The 14568-nt window shown below is 48.2% G+C and overlaps 7 protein-coding genes across 7 annotated transcripts; 4 read left to right on the top strand and 3 right to left on the bottom strand.

Moving 5' to 3' along the window:
• Positions 1-379: 379 nt before the first annotated feature.
• Positions 380-1962, top strand: EV420DRAFT_1619539 (ClpP crotonase; the record flags this gene model as incomplete). Its single annotated transcript, XM_060475490.1, has 7 exons — positions 380-440; positions 851-1096; positions 1153-1188; positions 1238-1329; positions 1384-1714; positions 1771-1854; positions 1913-1962. 7 exons carry the CDS (start codon positions 380-382, stop codon positions 1960-1962), a joined length of 900 nt encoding a protein of 299 aa, XP_060332926.1.
• A 67-nt stretch (positions 1963-2029) lies between these two features.
• EV420DRAFT_1477885 (uncharacterized protein) lies at positions 2030-2956 on the bottom strand (the record flags this gene model as incomplete). Its single annotated transcript, XM_060469450.1, has 4 exons — positions 2030-2053; positions 2102-2135; positions 2195-2299; positions 2685-2956. 4 exons carry the CDS (start codon positions 2954-2956, stop codon positions 2030-2032), a joined length of 435 nt encoding a protein of 144 aa, XP_060332925.1.
• A 648-nt stretch (positions 2957-3604) lies between these two features.
• EV420DRAFT_1628486 (exopolyphosphatase) lies at positions 3605-5160 on the bottom strand (the record flags this gene model as incomplete). Its single annotated transcript, XM_060476064.1, has 3 exons — positions 3605-4589; positions 4627-4902; positions 4956-5160. The coding sequence occupies 3 exons, from the start codon at positions 5158-5160 to the stop codon at positions 3808-3810; spliced, it is 1263 nt and encodes a 420-aa protein (XP_060332924.1). The 3' UTR covers positions 3605-3807.
• Positions 5161-6143: 983 nt separating this feature from the next.
• Positions 6144-7343, top strand: EV420DRAFT_1619521 (uncharacterized protein; the record flags this gene model as incomplete). The annotated part of the gene is made up of 5 exons (XM_060475487.1): positions 6144-6251; positions 6300-6473; positions 6531-7033; positions 7087-7182; positions 7235-7343. The coding sequence occupies 5 exons, from the start codon at positions 6144-6146 to the stop codon at positions 7341-7343; spliced, it is 990 nt and encodes a 329-aa protein (XP_060332923.1).
• EV420DRAFT_1529810 (eukaryotic translation initiation factor 2 subunit alpha) lies at positions 7087-8931 on the bottom strand. Its single transcript, XM_060472565.1, has 6 exons — positions 8670-8931; positions 8210-8557; positions 8017-8180; positions 7701-7968; positions 7557-7646; positions 7087-7504 (listed from the first exon to the last, which is right to left on the bottom strand). Exons 1-6 carry the CDS (start codon positions 8760-8762, stop codon positions 7400-7402), a joined length of 1068 nt encoding a protein of 355 aa, XP_060332922.1. The 5' UTR covers positions 8763-8931; the 3' UTR covers positions 7087-7399.
• A 94-nt stretch (positions 8932-9025) lies between these two features.
• Positions 9026-11843, top strand: EV420DRAFT_1640527 (uncharacterized protein; the record flags this gene model as incomplete). The annotated part of the gene is made up of 19 exons (XM_060477111.1): positions 9026-9308; positions 9370-9428; positions 9482-9663; positions 9718-9731; positions 9783-9921; positions 9973-10085; positions 10136-10263; positions 10320-10509; positions 10557-10586; positions 10637-10748; positions 10800-10847; positions 10894-10960; positions 11007-11049; positions 11100-11155; positions 11206-11270; positions 11324-11403; positions 11455-11561; positions 11616-11697; positions 11746-11843. 19 exons carry the CDS (start codon positions 9026-9028, stop codon positions 11841-11843), a joined length of 1896 nt encoding a protein of 631 aa, XP_060332921.1.
• Positions 11844-12012: 169 nt separating this feature from the next.
• EV420DRAFT_1668087 (cytochrome P450) lies at positions 12013-14542 on the top strand (the record flags this gene model as incomplete). Its single annotated transcript, XM_060479004.1, has 13 exons — positions 12013-12217; positions 12274-12397; positions 12453-12550; positions 12606-12663; positions 12728-12805; positions 12854-12901; positions 12960-13009; positions 13060-13165; positions 13218-13290; positions 13345-13686; positions 13741-14106; positions 14157-14261; positions 14317-14542. Exons 1-13 carry the CDS (start codon positions 12182-12184, stop codon positions 14540-14542), a joined length of 1710 nt encoding a protein of 569 aa, XP_060332920.1. The 5' UTR covers positions 12013-12181.
• Positions 14543-14568: the final 26 nt, after the last annotated feature.

Here is a 14568-nt window from a genome sequence, read left to right as displayed (position 1 = left end):
GCCAGGGGGATATGCAACAATGTTCGTTACCGGAGCCGAGTCGATGTTCACTATGCTGGTGAGGGATTGTGACAAGTTACATCAAATTTAATGGTCGTCTGGACCTTTGTATTTCCGCCATCATCATGATTAGAACAGCCATCTTGCGTCGGACGCCAAGGTCCCTCCTGCTCAACGCTGCGCACAGATCCATATCTTCTACAACTCCCCGAGCCCAGAGATTTCTCGTCTATGCGCCTGACAAAACAGAAGAAGGGATCCTTGCTCGTCGGTTCCAAGTAAGACCGCAGCATTTAGAGAGGATACATGTTTTCCTCAAAAACGGCATCCTAAGTGAGAACGGTTGTATGATTCTTGTTGATGCGGTCAATGATTTACCATGTCTTGTAGGGGAAGGAGGATTGCTAGTCGACCCAGAGTCACAACCCGATTCAGGAAAGGTGGCAGCTATAGGGTCGTGTATGATACTCGAGGCCGAGACGTTGGCGGATGCCAAGGAACTAGTGGAGACTGACATTTATTACACGTCTGGCGTCGTGAGTTTTTGTTTTCAGGATTTTGAAGGGAATATATGCTGATGAGCTGGTTACCAGTGGGATCCAGAGAAACTTGTTATTGTACCGTTTATTCCTGCAACTTTGCCATGAACAATTACTTAGAATATACCATATGTAAAAAAGAATGTCAAGTTGAGCGGGTGAAGTATGTACAAACCGGACCGGAAGTCGACTGTATCATTGCCGGTCATTCCTGATCACCCGCTGCCTTTACGGACTTACCCACACCATCATTTATACCCTCATGTCCCGTCTTTTATCAACCACCATCTTTCGAACTGCCTTCAAACCAGCCACTTCCACCACAACGAGAGCCCACGTCCTAGGCAGCGTCAGACTCATGTCTTCCTCTCAATACGAGTTCATCCTCACCTCCAGACCGGAACCGGCTGTAACCCTCATCACCCTGAACCGTCCAAAGGCTCTCAATGCGCTCTGCTCGCCTCTGTTTGTGGAACTGAACAAGGCCATCCTCGAGGCTGACAATGACGATTCCGTGGGCGCTATTGTCTTGACCGGTTCCGAGAGGGCTTTCGCCGGTACTATGTTACCCCACATTCGTGAGATTCCGGTTTTGACCATTTTCGTTTCTTAGCTGGCGCAGACATCAAAGAAATGAAGGACAAAGAGTGTATGTATTCCTGTCACTGCGTATTGCCTGTCTACTAACGTGCCCTCAGACGCCGACGTATACAAGAACAACTTCCTGGAGAGCTGGCAAGACCTTACTAAAATTCGCAAACCAATCATCGCGGCTGTCAGTGGATACGCTGTATGTCTGCATACCCTTGACAATGCATCGTTGCACTGAGCTGACCCTCAACAGCTTGGTGGTGGATGCGAGCTCGCATTGATGTGCGACATCATCCTTGCATCTCCCACAGCCAAATTCGGCCAGCCAGAAATCAACCTTGGTGTTATTCCCGGTGGCGGCGGGAGCCAGCGTCTTACAAACGCCATTGGAAAGTCTCGCGCAATGGAACTGATCCTAACTGGACGTACATTCACAGCGCAAGAGGCAGAGAAATGGGGCATGGTCAGTCGCGTAGTTGGCGAGGGCGAAGGAGAAGTTGTGAAGGAGGCTATTGCGGTGGCCAAGGAAATTTCGAGCAAGGGGCAAGTTGCCGTACAAGCTGCGAAAGAAGTCGTCAACGCCAGTATGTCTTCTGTTTTCTTTTCCATGTGTTGATGATGAACTAACATCACGCGTTAGGTTATGAATTGAACCTTGCGGAGGGTCTGAGGTTTGAGAGAAGGATATTCCATGGCCTGTTTGCTACAAAGGATCAGAAAGAGGGTTCGTTTCCCTATTTCCGTCGTTCCAGAGAATTGGCTGCTTACAATGATGTACACAGGTATGACTGCCTTTGCAGAGAAGCGTAAGGCCCAGTTCACCCACTCATAAGGAGCGCACAGCGTCCACCCTGTATCATAGTGTAAAAAACAACAGTTCCACCTGCTTTCTTCAGTGTTTAACCGATGGCTCGAGTGGATTTCTGCAAAATCAATTGGTGACATATGCTCAACACTGAAAGCACACGTACTTGAACCATCTGGTAATTCCAGCAATGATGAAAACTGTATCAGAAGGGAACAAGTCATATATTGCATGATAATGGTGCGATAGAGGCCCATACCAACACCAAGGCCTGCCATAATCCGTTTTTGTCCTGGTGTCCCAGGCGCTGTGGCCCTTGACTGCATCAAAGCATAGCCTCCGACGCCTGTAAGGGTTCCCGTTCCTATTATGCGGCAAGAAAGGCAGTCTTTGTACGGGAGAGGCTGGTCAGTTTCCATGGACGGGAGTGGACAAGGTCAAGGTGTAAATGATGCCGACTGCCGTATACGCATCACTCTGGCCGGCACTAGCCACGTGGCTTCAGGCGACCTCGTCTCGTCTCGACCCTTTGATGTAGGCATTTCTCCTTTCCCGTGTCGATTATTTGAAGGATAGAAGAACGGCTTATGGCGATTATGGTAAAGCAAGTCGAGTAAGTACCATTTTCTTTTTGCTGGTTAGAGTGGCTGTGCACCGGACCGAACAAGGGCAATAGGACGAACAAACCAAGCAGGACAATAGGTACTTATGAGGTGCCAACACAAATTTGTAACGATACCGAAACTTACCTTCCTACCTCCACTCTCTCAGAACCATAGCCAGAGATCTCTCCAAACTCCCGCCAGTTGCCCTTGCTGGCATATCCGACAGTGAATCTACGACCCAGAATCCCCCCAACGATAAGGAGCGCCAGCGAGGCCCCGGTCCACACGATAGTGAGGGTGACTGGCACTTCGCAACCACCTAACAAACGGCAGAGACCAAATTCTCTCTCCGACTCTGACCCCAAGTCATCACAATTTATTGAAGTATAGAGGTTCTTCTTCGAAGACGGAGACATCGTACTCGAGAAATACCCGTATTTGTTCCGAGTGCATAGCCAAAAGCTGCGAGAGAGCCTTGGGGGCTTCTTTGACGACGTGCTTGACCTTCCTCAGCCTGCAGAGGGTAACCCAACGAGAGGTGGCGTTCCCTCAATTCAACTACCATGGGTAGATTTTCAAGACATCCGTTACCTGTTGCTATATACGTACAAAATATATGAGTTCGTGAAGCTATATTTAAACTTGGAGAGCACTCATCTCTACGCCTCGCAGACCTTTGGCACGACCTGTTCATATGACGGATGTTGCGGGATCCTCCGCACCGTTTACAGCACGGATCTACCTCGACTACACCTTCAGCAGTAGCCGCTTCAATTGCATGCGCCTTCGCCAAAAATGCATGAGGGCATTATCCACACTCTTTCGCGACTTCTCCACTAGAGCCTCTCGACTTCCCATTGTCAATGAAGGAGCGTCCCAAGAGGAGTTCAGGCAGACATGAGCCATTAAAACCTTTAAAATATTCGAGGAGTGCAACGTCCCTGCCTTCCGATAGCGTGCCACTACGTTGCTCAGGTACCCGAAGTGCACATCATACGCGGCGTGATCACTACGCCATCGTAAAAGAGCTGTGCGCACACTGTGCTCCGGCGACACAAAAACGAATTGCCGAGATGGCACGAATTGATGGAGATGCAAAAGACTTATGTATCCGGGCAGGACTTGTAATGGTCGAAGAGCTGTAGCAGACACAGATGTTTCAACGTTTATAACATGCTGTCTATACATCGCTTGGAGTGGTGTGGCAGATATGAGCTGGTCTGGTACTTACGAGTGAATTTTCATGCCTCGTCATGAATTAGAGCAATCATGAAGGCGATTCAAGAATGCGCTTCAGTAACGGTGCTGTAGCCTTTCGAGTTGCGCTCGCGTTCCCCTGCTTATACACCCTGACGTTCGCATCCCCAGGAAGTTTCCCCGTCTTAAACTTCTTGTGCTTCTCGACCCTGATCTCCTGGTCCCCCTCTAAGCCCTGCCATAGCCTTTCCTCTAATCCTGTGTCCGACAAAACAATCCATGCCATCTCTCTACAGTGTTTCATCTTCTCCTTTCCAGTCTTCTTGGCTTTTTTAAACGTCGTCAAAACACCAAGGACATGCAATCCACGGTCCTGCATATACGCATGGCTCTCGCGATATAGTTTTCCTTTACTCCCCCAATCTTTGAGTTGTAATGGTACTGTAGAAAGACCAGCTTTCACAGTGGGTTTGACTGAGTGCCAATGAAGGATATATGTATACTCCTTGTAATCTCTCCGAAGTAGGTCGCGTGGGCTCAAATGAGACACGTCAGCCTTTTTCGTGGCAAGCACGGAGCTCAAGGATATAATGGATGGGATGTCATGAAGGCCGTCTGTGTTAGCGGAGGAGAACGAGGGTGGGAGCTCAAGGCGCGCTGGCGGAAGGAGACGAAGAACGGCATCACGATCAGCCTGAACAGCCTTGCCACCGGGCTTGAGACCGTTCGTATCGATGAGAATGGCACATAGTAGGAGAGTAGCAATTTCTCGTGGAAGGTTGAACGGACAAAGACTGGCGACAAGAGAAGAGCAACTGCCTGCCGGAGCGACAATTCTGGGGTCAGCGGTGTCTTCGTACAGGTGCTCGTCTTCGTGGTGGTCGATGACGGACCTCTACACGCGCAGCATCAGAAACGAATGGAGAGCCAAGGCGGTTGTGGTCGACAAGACCGAACCGCGTAGACGGGAAGGGGGTATATGATACGAGATTATTGGCGAGCAGTAGCTGCTCCTGAGGATTGTCAATGCCAGCCAGCTGCAACGCGTACAGATTTTCGGCGCGCAAGGCCAGGTCCTCCTTGTTGATCTGTATGTATGGAACGGTAGTGGTGGACCGAGAACTGAGCCATGCATAGCCTATTGAGCTCGCGATACTGTCCAAGTCTTCACAGCACTGTCAGACGACCTTAATGAACGAAGAACGGAGACAAACGTACCCCCTGCTTCATTTCCCATTACCATAAGCCATTCATTGGCATTTTCCCTCGACTCCTCAATGTCAGACAAGTAATGGCGCTTGGTGTGTTCCAGGAAGTGCAGTAAGGCGTTCTCAGAAGGAGTTTCTGTGCTTGTAATTGGCTCTGGCTGAGCTGGCTTGGACAGCTTCCAAGCGACTGAGAGACGACGAATATGGCTGGACATTGGAGGATGTAGAGGGCGCCAGATTCGGATGTTGATGGACAGAAGGAAGAATTTGAAGATCGCGGTGGTTGGGTGGTGTGACATGGACGCGACCTGTCATCGTCATTGACCTGAACTTCCTCCTGCGTTCTTCCTGCTTTCCCTCGATTTAAGAATATGTGCAAATATTCTGGAATATAGGTGCAAATTCTATACCAAGATGAAGAAAATATCTGGCATGTGTTATTTTCCGTTTGAATTCGTTTCTTGACGCAAAGGGGGTGTACAGGCATTTCCAAAGCTCGAGGCAGCTCGCCAGCTTTCAACTGTTCAACTAGTACAATATGGATGCCTTCTCTAATGCCAATGCCGACCCTTTCAGCATGCTGACGCCCAGTCGTATTCTTCCCTTCTTAATCTAGCATATCGCTGCTGACCCGAATACCATACCGTGTTAAATCCAGAAACACGCTCCAGGCCGCGATTCCTATCCCGTTAAATGATGCCAGACTTCTCCAGTTGTGTTCACATCTCCCCGAAATCCGTATCACATTTGGGCACTTATGCCAATGCTCCTAGCAGAAAGACCCTAAACTTGAAACTCTTGGGTCAAAAGTACTTGCGGAACAGATATAACAGGTACCAGGTACTGTTGTACTGTTGTTGCGGCTCGGCAGACCTAAAATGGTTCTCGTTTGGGATCATTATCTATAGTACCCACTCTCTTTTCCATGTCCATTCCATACAAGATCTATATCCTCTGTGCTATTTCCCTTGTTCTCATATTCTCCTTTATCAGATGGTCTCAACACTCCTTTGACACCAATGCCTTGGTCTCCTTCTCCCCGACATTTGGGAAATCGGCTACACCGGAGACGACAGAGAGCCCGCCCTCTCCCCCTTCCCTTCCCCCTCCAGCGCAGCTCGAACCCATTGCTATCACCCTCGTTCTCATGGGTGAGGGTGTCGTGCATGAAGGAAGCGTCGCGATAAAATCCGCAATCATGCACACAAGTAGACCGTTGCATTTCCATCTCATATGTACCGAGGACAATATTGCCTACATGGAGAAGAAGTTTGCCTTGTTTCCAAGACCAGCGTATACGATTGAAGTTAGGACCTCAGTGTCCCCTATACTCATATTTTAATCTCCTTCGTAGGTGACCTATTACCCTATCACCACAGAACGCGTCCGCGACAGGGGCCATCGTGCTGGCATAGGAGAGCAATGGAACCTTCTGAGCAAGGTTTTTATGCACGAGTTACTCGTGGACGTCGATAAAATTATATTCATGGACACGGACATGATATTCCTCGTAGACCCTTTAGAGCTCGTGCGTATCCACAATGCAATCTTACTGCACTCCCTCCAAACTAATACGCCTTTGCAGTGGAACGATTTCAACAAATTCGAACCCTACACGCTCATGTCATTTCCCACACTAGGCCCTACCTCTCATCTGGGACAAATTTGCAGCTGTATCATGCTCATGAACTTTACCCTCATGCGTAATCCTTCCGCCATGTTCATGCCTTCAACCCTCCTGCCAGATACGCAGCACTCGTCTTTGGCAGTAATGCCATTTGCTCGCGGAGTAAGCGACGGAATACCCAGCCCCGTAGCCGATGAAACGGTATCCTTTGATCCCTACAACCCATTCTTTGCCGACCAGGGAATATTTCACGTTATATGGCTCTATAGACCGATGATGTTCAGGCATTTATCATTGCGATGGGATGTCAGCACCTGTCGGCAACAGCTAGGCATTTCTTTAGGCTCTTTCGGAGACGAACTGGAGGAAGATATGTCAGAAGAAGATCAGTTGGGGCGGCAACTTGCGTTAGAAGGAAGCGGCGAAGAGCATATACTCATGAGCCCCGGCATATTGCATTTGTATCTGGCTATTCTGAACTTCCGTGTTCCGCTACTAATGTTGGTCTTCGCAGTAACTGCCAAGACAAGGACGACATTTGGTTGTTCGAGGAGAATCATAACCCTAGTGCCAGGTTTGGTCCTATGGTCACTACTGCATTACGATACAAGTAAGTGTAATCAGATTTCATTTCAGTCCTGCTGACTTATGTATCACTGAAGATGGATATGGCTGAACAGGGGAGATGGCACCGCTAAAGTGAAAACTCGGACGGAAACTGATAGTAGGTGGTGGGATGAGCGATTAGCACAGGCACAGGCTGGCCGGTGATACACGCAGTAAGAATGGATCGCAATGATAGCAGTAGCAACACAGTATACATTTCTTCATTCTTCTTCATCTTCATCACCAGAGACCTCTGCATTCTCTTGTCCAGCCTTGGCCATGAGTTGCGCCAAGTCTTGCTCATCAGTCTCCGAGACAGCTTTCGGCTGAAAAGAAAGTAGATAAAATCTGGACATATACTCAAAAAAAAAGACTGACCCTCATTTTGACGACCAAAGTGCCTCCTTGCTCCTCAATGGTGTGTTGAATACTATCGATTGCTCGCTCAAGCCTGTCCACAGCAGCATACTGAAAGAATATGAACATCAGTTCCAAAAGGCGAGTCCCTGTCACATTACGAACCTTGTCGCCCGCACTTGTACTCAGCACATACAAGGGAGGCGCGACCAATTTGGCTTTGATGGGCACTTGTTCTGTACTCTCTTTTTCACCCATCCTGAGCGCCTTCTTGATAGCATCGATTCCCTGCGGGGTATAACACGTCAATTCAATGTCGGCTCGCAATTTGATCGGTTGCGGCGTTAGTCGTCGCGCAATCGTCGACATGAGAACAGACAATGTGTTTTGCGATACCGGTTTGGGTAGCGCGTTGGAAAGTGTTGCAGGCTCACTGAATACATGTGAATCGATGGGAGGATGAGATACGGTGGGAACTTACGTCAAAGCGAGCTTGAATGCATCGTAGGGATGGCCAAATACTTTCCCCAAGGGCCAAGCAATAGTCTCGTATAACTTTTCCAGCCGTTCTTCCTCTCCTGGTCCACCGATCCCTACGCCACCCTCCCTTTTGCCTCGCTTACTGACCTTTGGCTCATCCTCAGGCTTCAGGCGTCTCCCTCTTCGGCTTCTACAGCCTTGTCCACAACAGCTTCAGCATCCACGTCGCCGTCAACGCTTGAAATTTTTGACGCCACATGCCTCAGGATCGAGGCGACAGTTTTTGATTTCATATACCTCTCTTCGCACTTTATGATGTCTTCTGAGGATACACGACGTTTTGACAAGTCAATGTAACCTATAGAAAGGATAAGACAGGAGCAAAATACAAATCCAGGAAGTAACGAGCCTTTTTCCTTATCGACCCTCAGGACGACGACAACTTCATTCCTTCCCACACGAATGAGCTTTTGAACGGAACGGATACGTCTCCGCGACAATTCTGAGAGGAGGATCATGCCTTCCGTGTTATCATACTCCAACTAGCCACGCATCGCATTCCAATTGAAATATCGAGAGGATCACGGACGAGAACAAACATCGTGACTGAATTAGGACTGTTCTGAGATCTGAGGCAGGAAAAGTAGGGCGCACCAGCTTGACATAGGCACCCATCTCTGCGATCTGCCTCACTTGCACCATCACCAACTCGTCCACCTCCGGATATTTTTGTTCATAGTACCGCATAGTGTCGTCCAAGATTCAATGCCGTCAGTGAGTGAATAACCTTCGACAGAAGAAGATATCGCGCTCAAGTTTCGCCCCTAAAGTATAAAGTCAAAAGCTAGAAAGAAGCAGCAAAGTTGTGATGCTTTGCAACGGCGAGGGAGGTGGATGTCGGAAGATGTGACTCGCGGCAAAGGATTTTGGAAACAGTTTGTCTCTGTTAGGTTTGAAAGGTACCGGGCCGACTTCCGAAAGACTTTCTTTGACCACCATCCGAGTTGTCGATGGAGAAAACCGACAGCAATGCTGTTCGTGCTACCTCTGCTCCATTGGACGATGTCATTCGGCCTCGTGTCGCAGTCATTTACTCGTCGGAAATGACTTGCCATCGCCCACTCCTTGAAGAGCACTATGAACAGCCAGCGCGCATCACCCGTATCTGGGAAACTATAACTGCCGCTGGATGTACCCTCAAAATGAAGCGCATACCTATCCGGCCTGCACATAAAAATGAAGTGCTACTTGTTCATAGCGAAGACCACTGGAACCGTGTACAGGCTCTGCGCGGTAGGCTTGTTTGGTGTTAATCGCGTTGTACAGAGTGCGTATGACATTTTTCCTTCTGTAGACCTCACCGACGAGCAAATACAAGAAACTCACGCGTACTATGACTCGCTATCTCTTTATGTATGCAAGGAACTACACGGGCCGCCCTTCTGAGTTGTGGCGGTGTAATAGAGGCCTGTCTCGCCGTTGCCAGCGATCTTTCAGAAATTAAAAAGTGTTTCGCCATTGTCCGGCCACCAGGCCATCACGCAGAACCGACACAGCATATGGGATTCTGCTTTTTCAATAATGTTGCTGTTGCTATCAAAAATACACAACAGCAAACTGCTGTAAAGCGGGTGATGATTCTGGACTGGTAATTTTTATTCCAATGGTGTAATATACTTACCTTTAATATTATTATCCTCAGGGATGTTCATCATGGTATTGAGTTATTAATCTCATTTACATGTTATCTTGATTATCTTCTTCCAGGAAATGGAACTCAGCGTGCATTCAACGATGACCCCACCGTTTTATACGTGTCACTGCATAGATATGACAACGGAGGATTTTATCCGTGCGGCCCATTCGGCGACATTCAATCGTGCGGTGAAGGCCCCGGTCTAGGGTTGTAAGTTTATTTCGCTTTTCTTCATCCCACTTTATACCATGGAGTTTCTAGTTCGGTGAATATTCCGTGGCCAGGCGAAGGCATGGGTGATGCCGAGTACATTCATGCTTTTCAACATATCGTCATGCCCATCGCCATGGAATTTGCACCCCAACTAGTGATCAGTAAGGAGCCAAATGTGGATATACGTTACCCCATCTTCACAGATTGTTAGTCTCTGCAGGCTTTGACGCAGCAGAAGGAGATCCTTTAGGACAGTGTTGCATAACTCCTGCTGGATATGCTCACATGACACATATGCTGTCAGGACTTGCTGGTGGTCGCTTGGTGGTCGCTCTTGAGGTAGTGTGCGACTTGGCGATAGCCAGACTCTGCTGACGGTCGCTGTCGCTCTATAGGGAGGGTATAATGTCGAGGCGGGGGCACGTTCAGCATTGGCAGTCACTAAGGTTATAACTGGAGAGCCGCCAGACGAACTTCCTCCCATGACTGCCAACGAGCAAGCTACTGAGGTCGTCTGGCTTGTGGCCAAAGAGCAGAGTAAGTACTGGAAGAATGTCAACCCGAAAGCCTGCGAACCGCGTGAAGGTGAAGCTCTCAATTCTTCATGCTTGTCTCATTCTAACGAACTGCAGACGTCCATATCAGCACATTTTCTATCCCTGGTAAGTTCTCCTATAGGTCTTCTCTGATTACCTCTCTTAAAGCGGTATAGAAATACTGAAATTACACCGACAAAATTACTTGTCGAATAATCATCGCATGATGAACGTTCCCTTAGTCAATGAAGAAATGGGAGAGCGGTTTGGAATGCAAATAATGTGCACGTAAGCCTCACATTCTGGAGTCGTTTCTACTCCTAAGTATTTCCACCATAGACCAGACATACTGGACAACCCGACGATGGTGTTCTTCATGCATGAATTGTGCGTGAAGAAGTATTTGTGAAGCATAAATCTTACACATGTTCAGTGGTGATGTTCAAACAGAGCTCGAAAATGCTGCTACATGCAATCTGGACCTTGAGAGGTCCTACCTGGTACGCTATGCTTGACGGTATTGATCTTATACTAAATATCCCAAAGGTCGATTTCTCAAAAGAGCTAATTTCGTGGATAAAGTCCGCAGGTAAGGGGTTAACAGTCGTTCTCGTCTGAATTTTCACTCCTTTTGGGTAGGACACTCTTTACTTGACGTAAACCTGTATCCTAGGCCTCTTGTAGCTCCGGTGAAGGTCTTGCACATAACCACACAATCGTTACTTTTCGCTAACCTGTCCCATAGAAGTCAAAATCGGCCCATGTTCTCGCCAAAGAACTCGTCATATATCTCTGGGATAACTATGTTCAGTCAGTATCCACCGGCTACTTCTCTTCTGATTCGACTTCATGGAAATTTCCAGGCTTTCAAATGCCCAGCGCGTCATTCTTATCGGTCATGGACCAGGTTGTCAACCGATGATCGACCTACTTCAACAAAGATGTTGGTATATTTGATTTTTGTCTGCATTCTTCGAACTGATCCACGTTGAAGGGAGTAGCGTAAGCACGAAGGTAAAAGGCGTCGTGCAAGTCGTGGGGCATCTAAAGGTTCCATTGGTGCCAACACATCCCGATGAGATAATACCTTGGTACCTAGAGGTAAGTTACTCGCACCTTAATTAAAGCAGCTGTGCCAATAAAACTGCTCTCCAGCACTCCTTTGTTGCAGTCCCTGTGAACCACCAAGTGCTCGCGGCTAAAGCAAAAAAACGCCATGGCAACGTCGTCCCGATCAGTGAGATAAGAAATCAATGCTTCGTCGCATAACTTACCTGTCTTCCAGATGAAAATCGAACCATCAAGCTCATTATAGATGCCCTCCCAAGTATTCAGAGATTCGTACAAGCACAGCTGGGGGACCAGCACATGGATACTTCATAATGAGACTGACATGTAATCATCGCAAATTTGATTTCTTGATCGGGTATCTTCACCCCGCATTTACAGAGGCCTGGGGTAATATGGGGTAATGGCTAGTATGCACAGATATGGTTGGACTGGTCGGAAGAGCATACACCCGATAATGTGACTGTAGCTCACGACGAAGCGCGCCTCATGCTTCTATTTGCGGTTATCATCTCACCGGAATCGATCACCGGATCACCCACTGAGGGAGTTTCCTTGTCATATGAGCGCCTTATTAGAAAGCTTTCAGTGCTACAAAAAGGCGGCCGTTATTGAGGAAGAATCCAAATCCTTCCCTCTTTTCCCTCTGCCAAATGTCGAACTACAACCTTCTCGCTGTCCTCGAGGCTGTGAGCGCGCATCCCCCTTCTTGCTGACAACCTTAACGCAATGCGATATGATGTAGGATCCGGTAAACGTTGTAGGTCTTGGACTGCTCGCTTTTCTGGCTGTGTTGTCTCTCTATCGGCGTTTCACACGTATCTCTGTTTCCCATATTCCTGGCCCGCCGCCCGAATCTTTCGTGCTTGGTGTGTGTTTTTGCTGGCTGAGTCGGTGGATAGTCACAATGATGTCCTTACACAGGTAATCTTGCTGAAATATTCCAAAGTCAAGCGGGGGAGCCTGACTTCAAGTGGCAACGTCAGTACGGGGACGTAGTGCGTGTCAAAGGGACCTTCGGCGTGCGTCCCGCATCATTAGCAATTATATTGGCCCGGCTTGACGGGTCGAAAATAGGAAGACCGGCTTTTGATATCTGACCCTAAGGCGCTCCAGTACATTTTCCACACCTCGGGTTTGTTTTATTGGCTCGTTTTCAATTGGATATCTGTTGACAGCTGTACGCTTTCGTTCTTCAGGCTATGGGTTCTTGAAATGGCCTCAAAGAACTGAGATCAGCCGCGTCTTAATGGGTCGTGGACTGTTATGGGCCGACGGTATGCTAGCTTCTGCTGTGTTATCCACTCATTTGACGTCTTTACCAGGAAACATTCATAAACGACAGAGGAAAGTGATGCTTCCGGGATTCGGAGGTAAGTAATAGTAACGCGCTTGAAGCGGACGCCAACTGATTGAAACGTTCTTTAAAAGCCCCGGAATGCAAATCATTTATCCCTATCTTCCAACGTACTGGCTCCGAGGTAACTAACATGCAATGGAATGACCACAGGAGGCTAATATCTCTACTTAGCTGGTCGCAAAGTGGACTGATATTCTTGCTGGTTCACCCAGTCAAAGCGTGGAAATGAATGTCGCCACTTGGCTGTCTCGTGCTACCATGGATTCTCTCGGAGAAGGTACGAGGCAGAAGTATCTGGTATCTAGGGCTTTCTCTCACACCGATCACAGCTGCTTTTGACTATCAATTTGGCGCCCTAGCCCAAAGAGACAACGAACTGATGAAGGCGTACTTTGGTCTAATGTATGAATATCTCGGGCATCAATCAACCAGTGTATTGAATCTGTGCCTTCTTAGGAACGACACCCTTGGTTCACCGTCCAAGAAAACCATTTTCTTGCAAACGATACTGCCTGTATGGGCTTTGCAGTTGAGAGCCAAGTATTCTAACAGCAAGCCGATGGCGCACGCCAGATACACTGCGAAACTCGCCGAGGAATTGACCCAGGCTCTGATAGACATGAAGTCCTCTGAGCTCCTGCAAGGGAAGGGAAGTAAGGACGTCTTGAGTCTATTGGGTGGGTCTTTCTCAGTGACTCAGTACTTTGTGCTTAGATTGTACACGTATCAAGTGAAAGCCAATGCCTCAGAGGATGTAGCTACCGCTTTGACTCACGAGGAGATGCTGGCTCAGATGCGGTAGGTCGTCTTACTTGCATGGCATTTCTAACACCGAGTTCATCTTTGTCATAGAACATTGCTACTCGCTGGACACGAAACGAGTGCTACTAGCACACTTTGGATTCTCCTAGAGCTTGCTCGACATCCAGATGTGCAGGACAGACTTCGGAATGAAATTCGCGCCGTAGAACACGCTATTCATAGCCGAGGAGATTCAGAGTTTACCTCAAAGGACTTCGAAAGCATGACTTATACCATTGCTGTGATGAAAGAGGCTATGCGACTTCACCCGGCGTTATATCACAATTATCGACGAGCTGCCCACGACGACGTTCTTCCACTCTCAAAGCCCATTCTCACCACGTCGGATGAACTCATAGACAAACTTCCGGTCCCTAAAGGGATGAAAGTGTTTGCATCTATTGCTGGATACAACAGGTACCGTCATCTCTTAATCACAAGTTCAAGGCACCCACGACTCTTGATAGAAACAAAGACTTATGGGGAAACGATGCCGACGTTTTTAATCCAGAGCGATGGCTTCAGCCAGAGAAACATCGGAAGGGACCTAGCGTGGGGGTTTATGGAAACCTGTAAGAATCTCACGTTAAATTCCCCGAGGCTTGTTGTTACATGAGGTTTCTTCAGGCTGACTTTCGCGGGAGGAGTCAGAACATGCGTGGGCTGGCGTTTTGCGATTTATGAAGTCCAGGCCCTGTTGATTGCGATCATCAACAATTTCGTTTTATCACCTACAGAGGACCTCAAACGCCTTCGCCGAGAAGCTTGTTTGGTTATGATTCCTACCCTCGAAGGAGAGGTGGAAAAGGGTGAAAATCTTCCTCTTCGAGTAAGCGCCGCTCCGAGAGACTAGAGCGCTGTATCTTTTACTAAATCAAA

Source organism: Desarmillaria tabescens, assembly GCF_030435595.1.
Source record: "Desarmillaria tabescens strain CCBAS 213 chromosome Unknown EV420scaffold_11, whole genome shotgun sequence".
Taxonomy (NCBI): Eukaryota; Fungi; Basidiomycota; class Agaricomycetes; order Agaricales; family Physalacriaceae; genus Desarmillaria; species Desarmillaria tabescens.
This window is presented reverse-complemented; position numbering and strand designations above follow the sequence as displayed.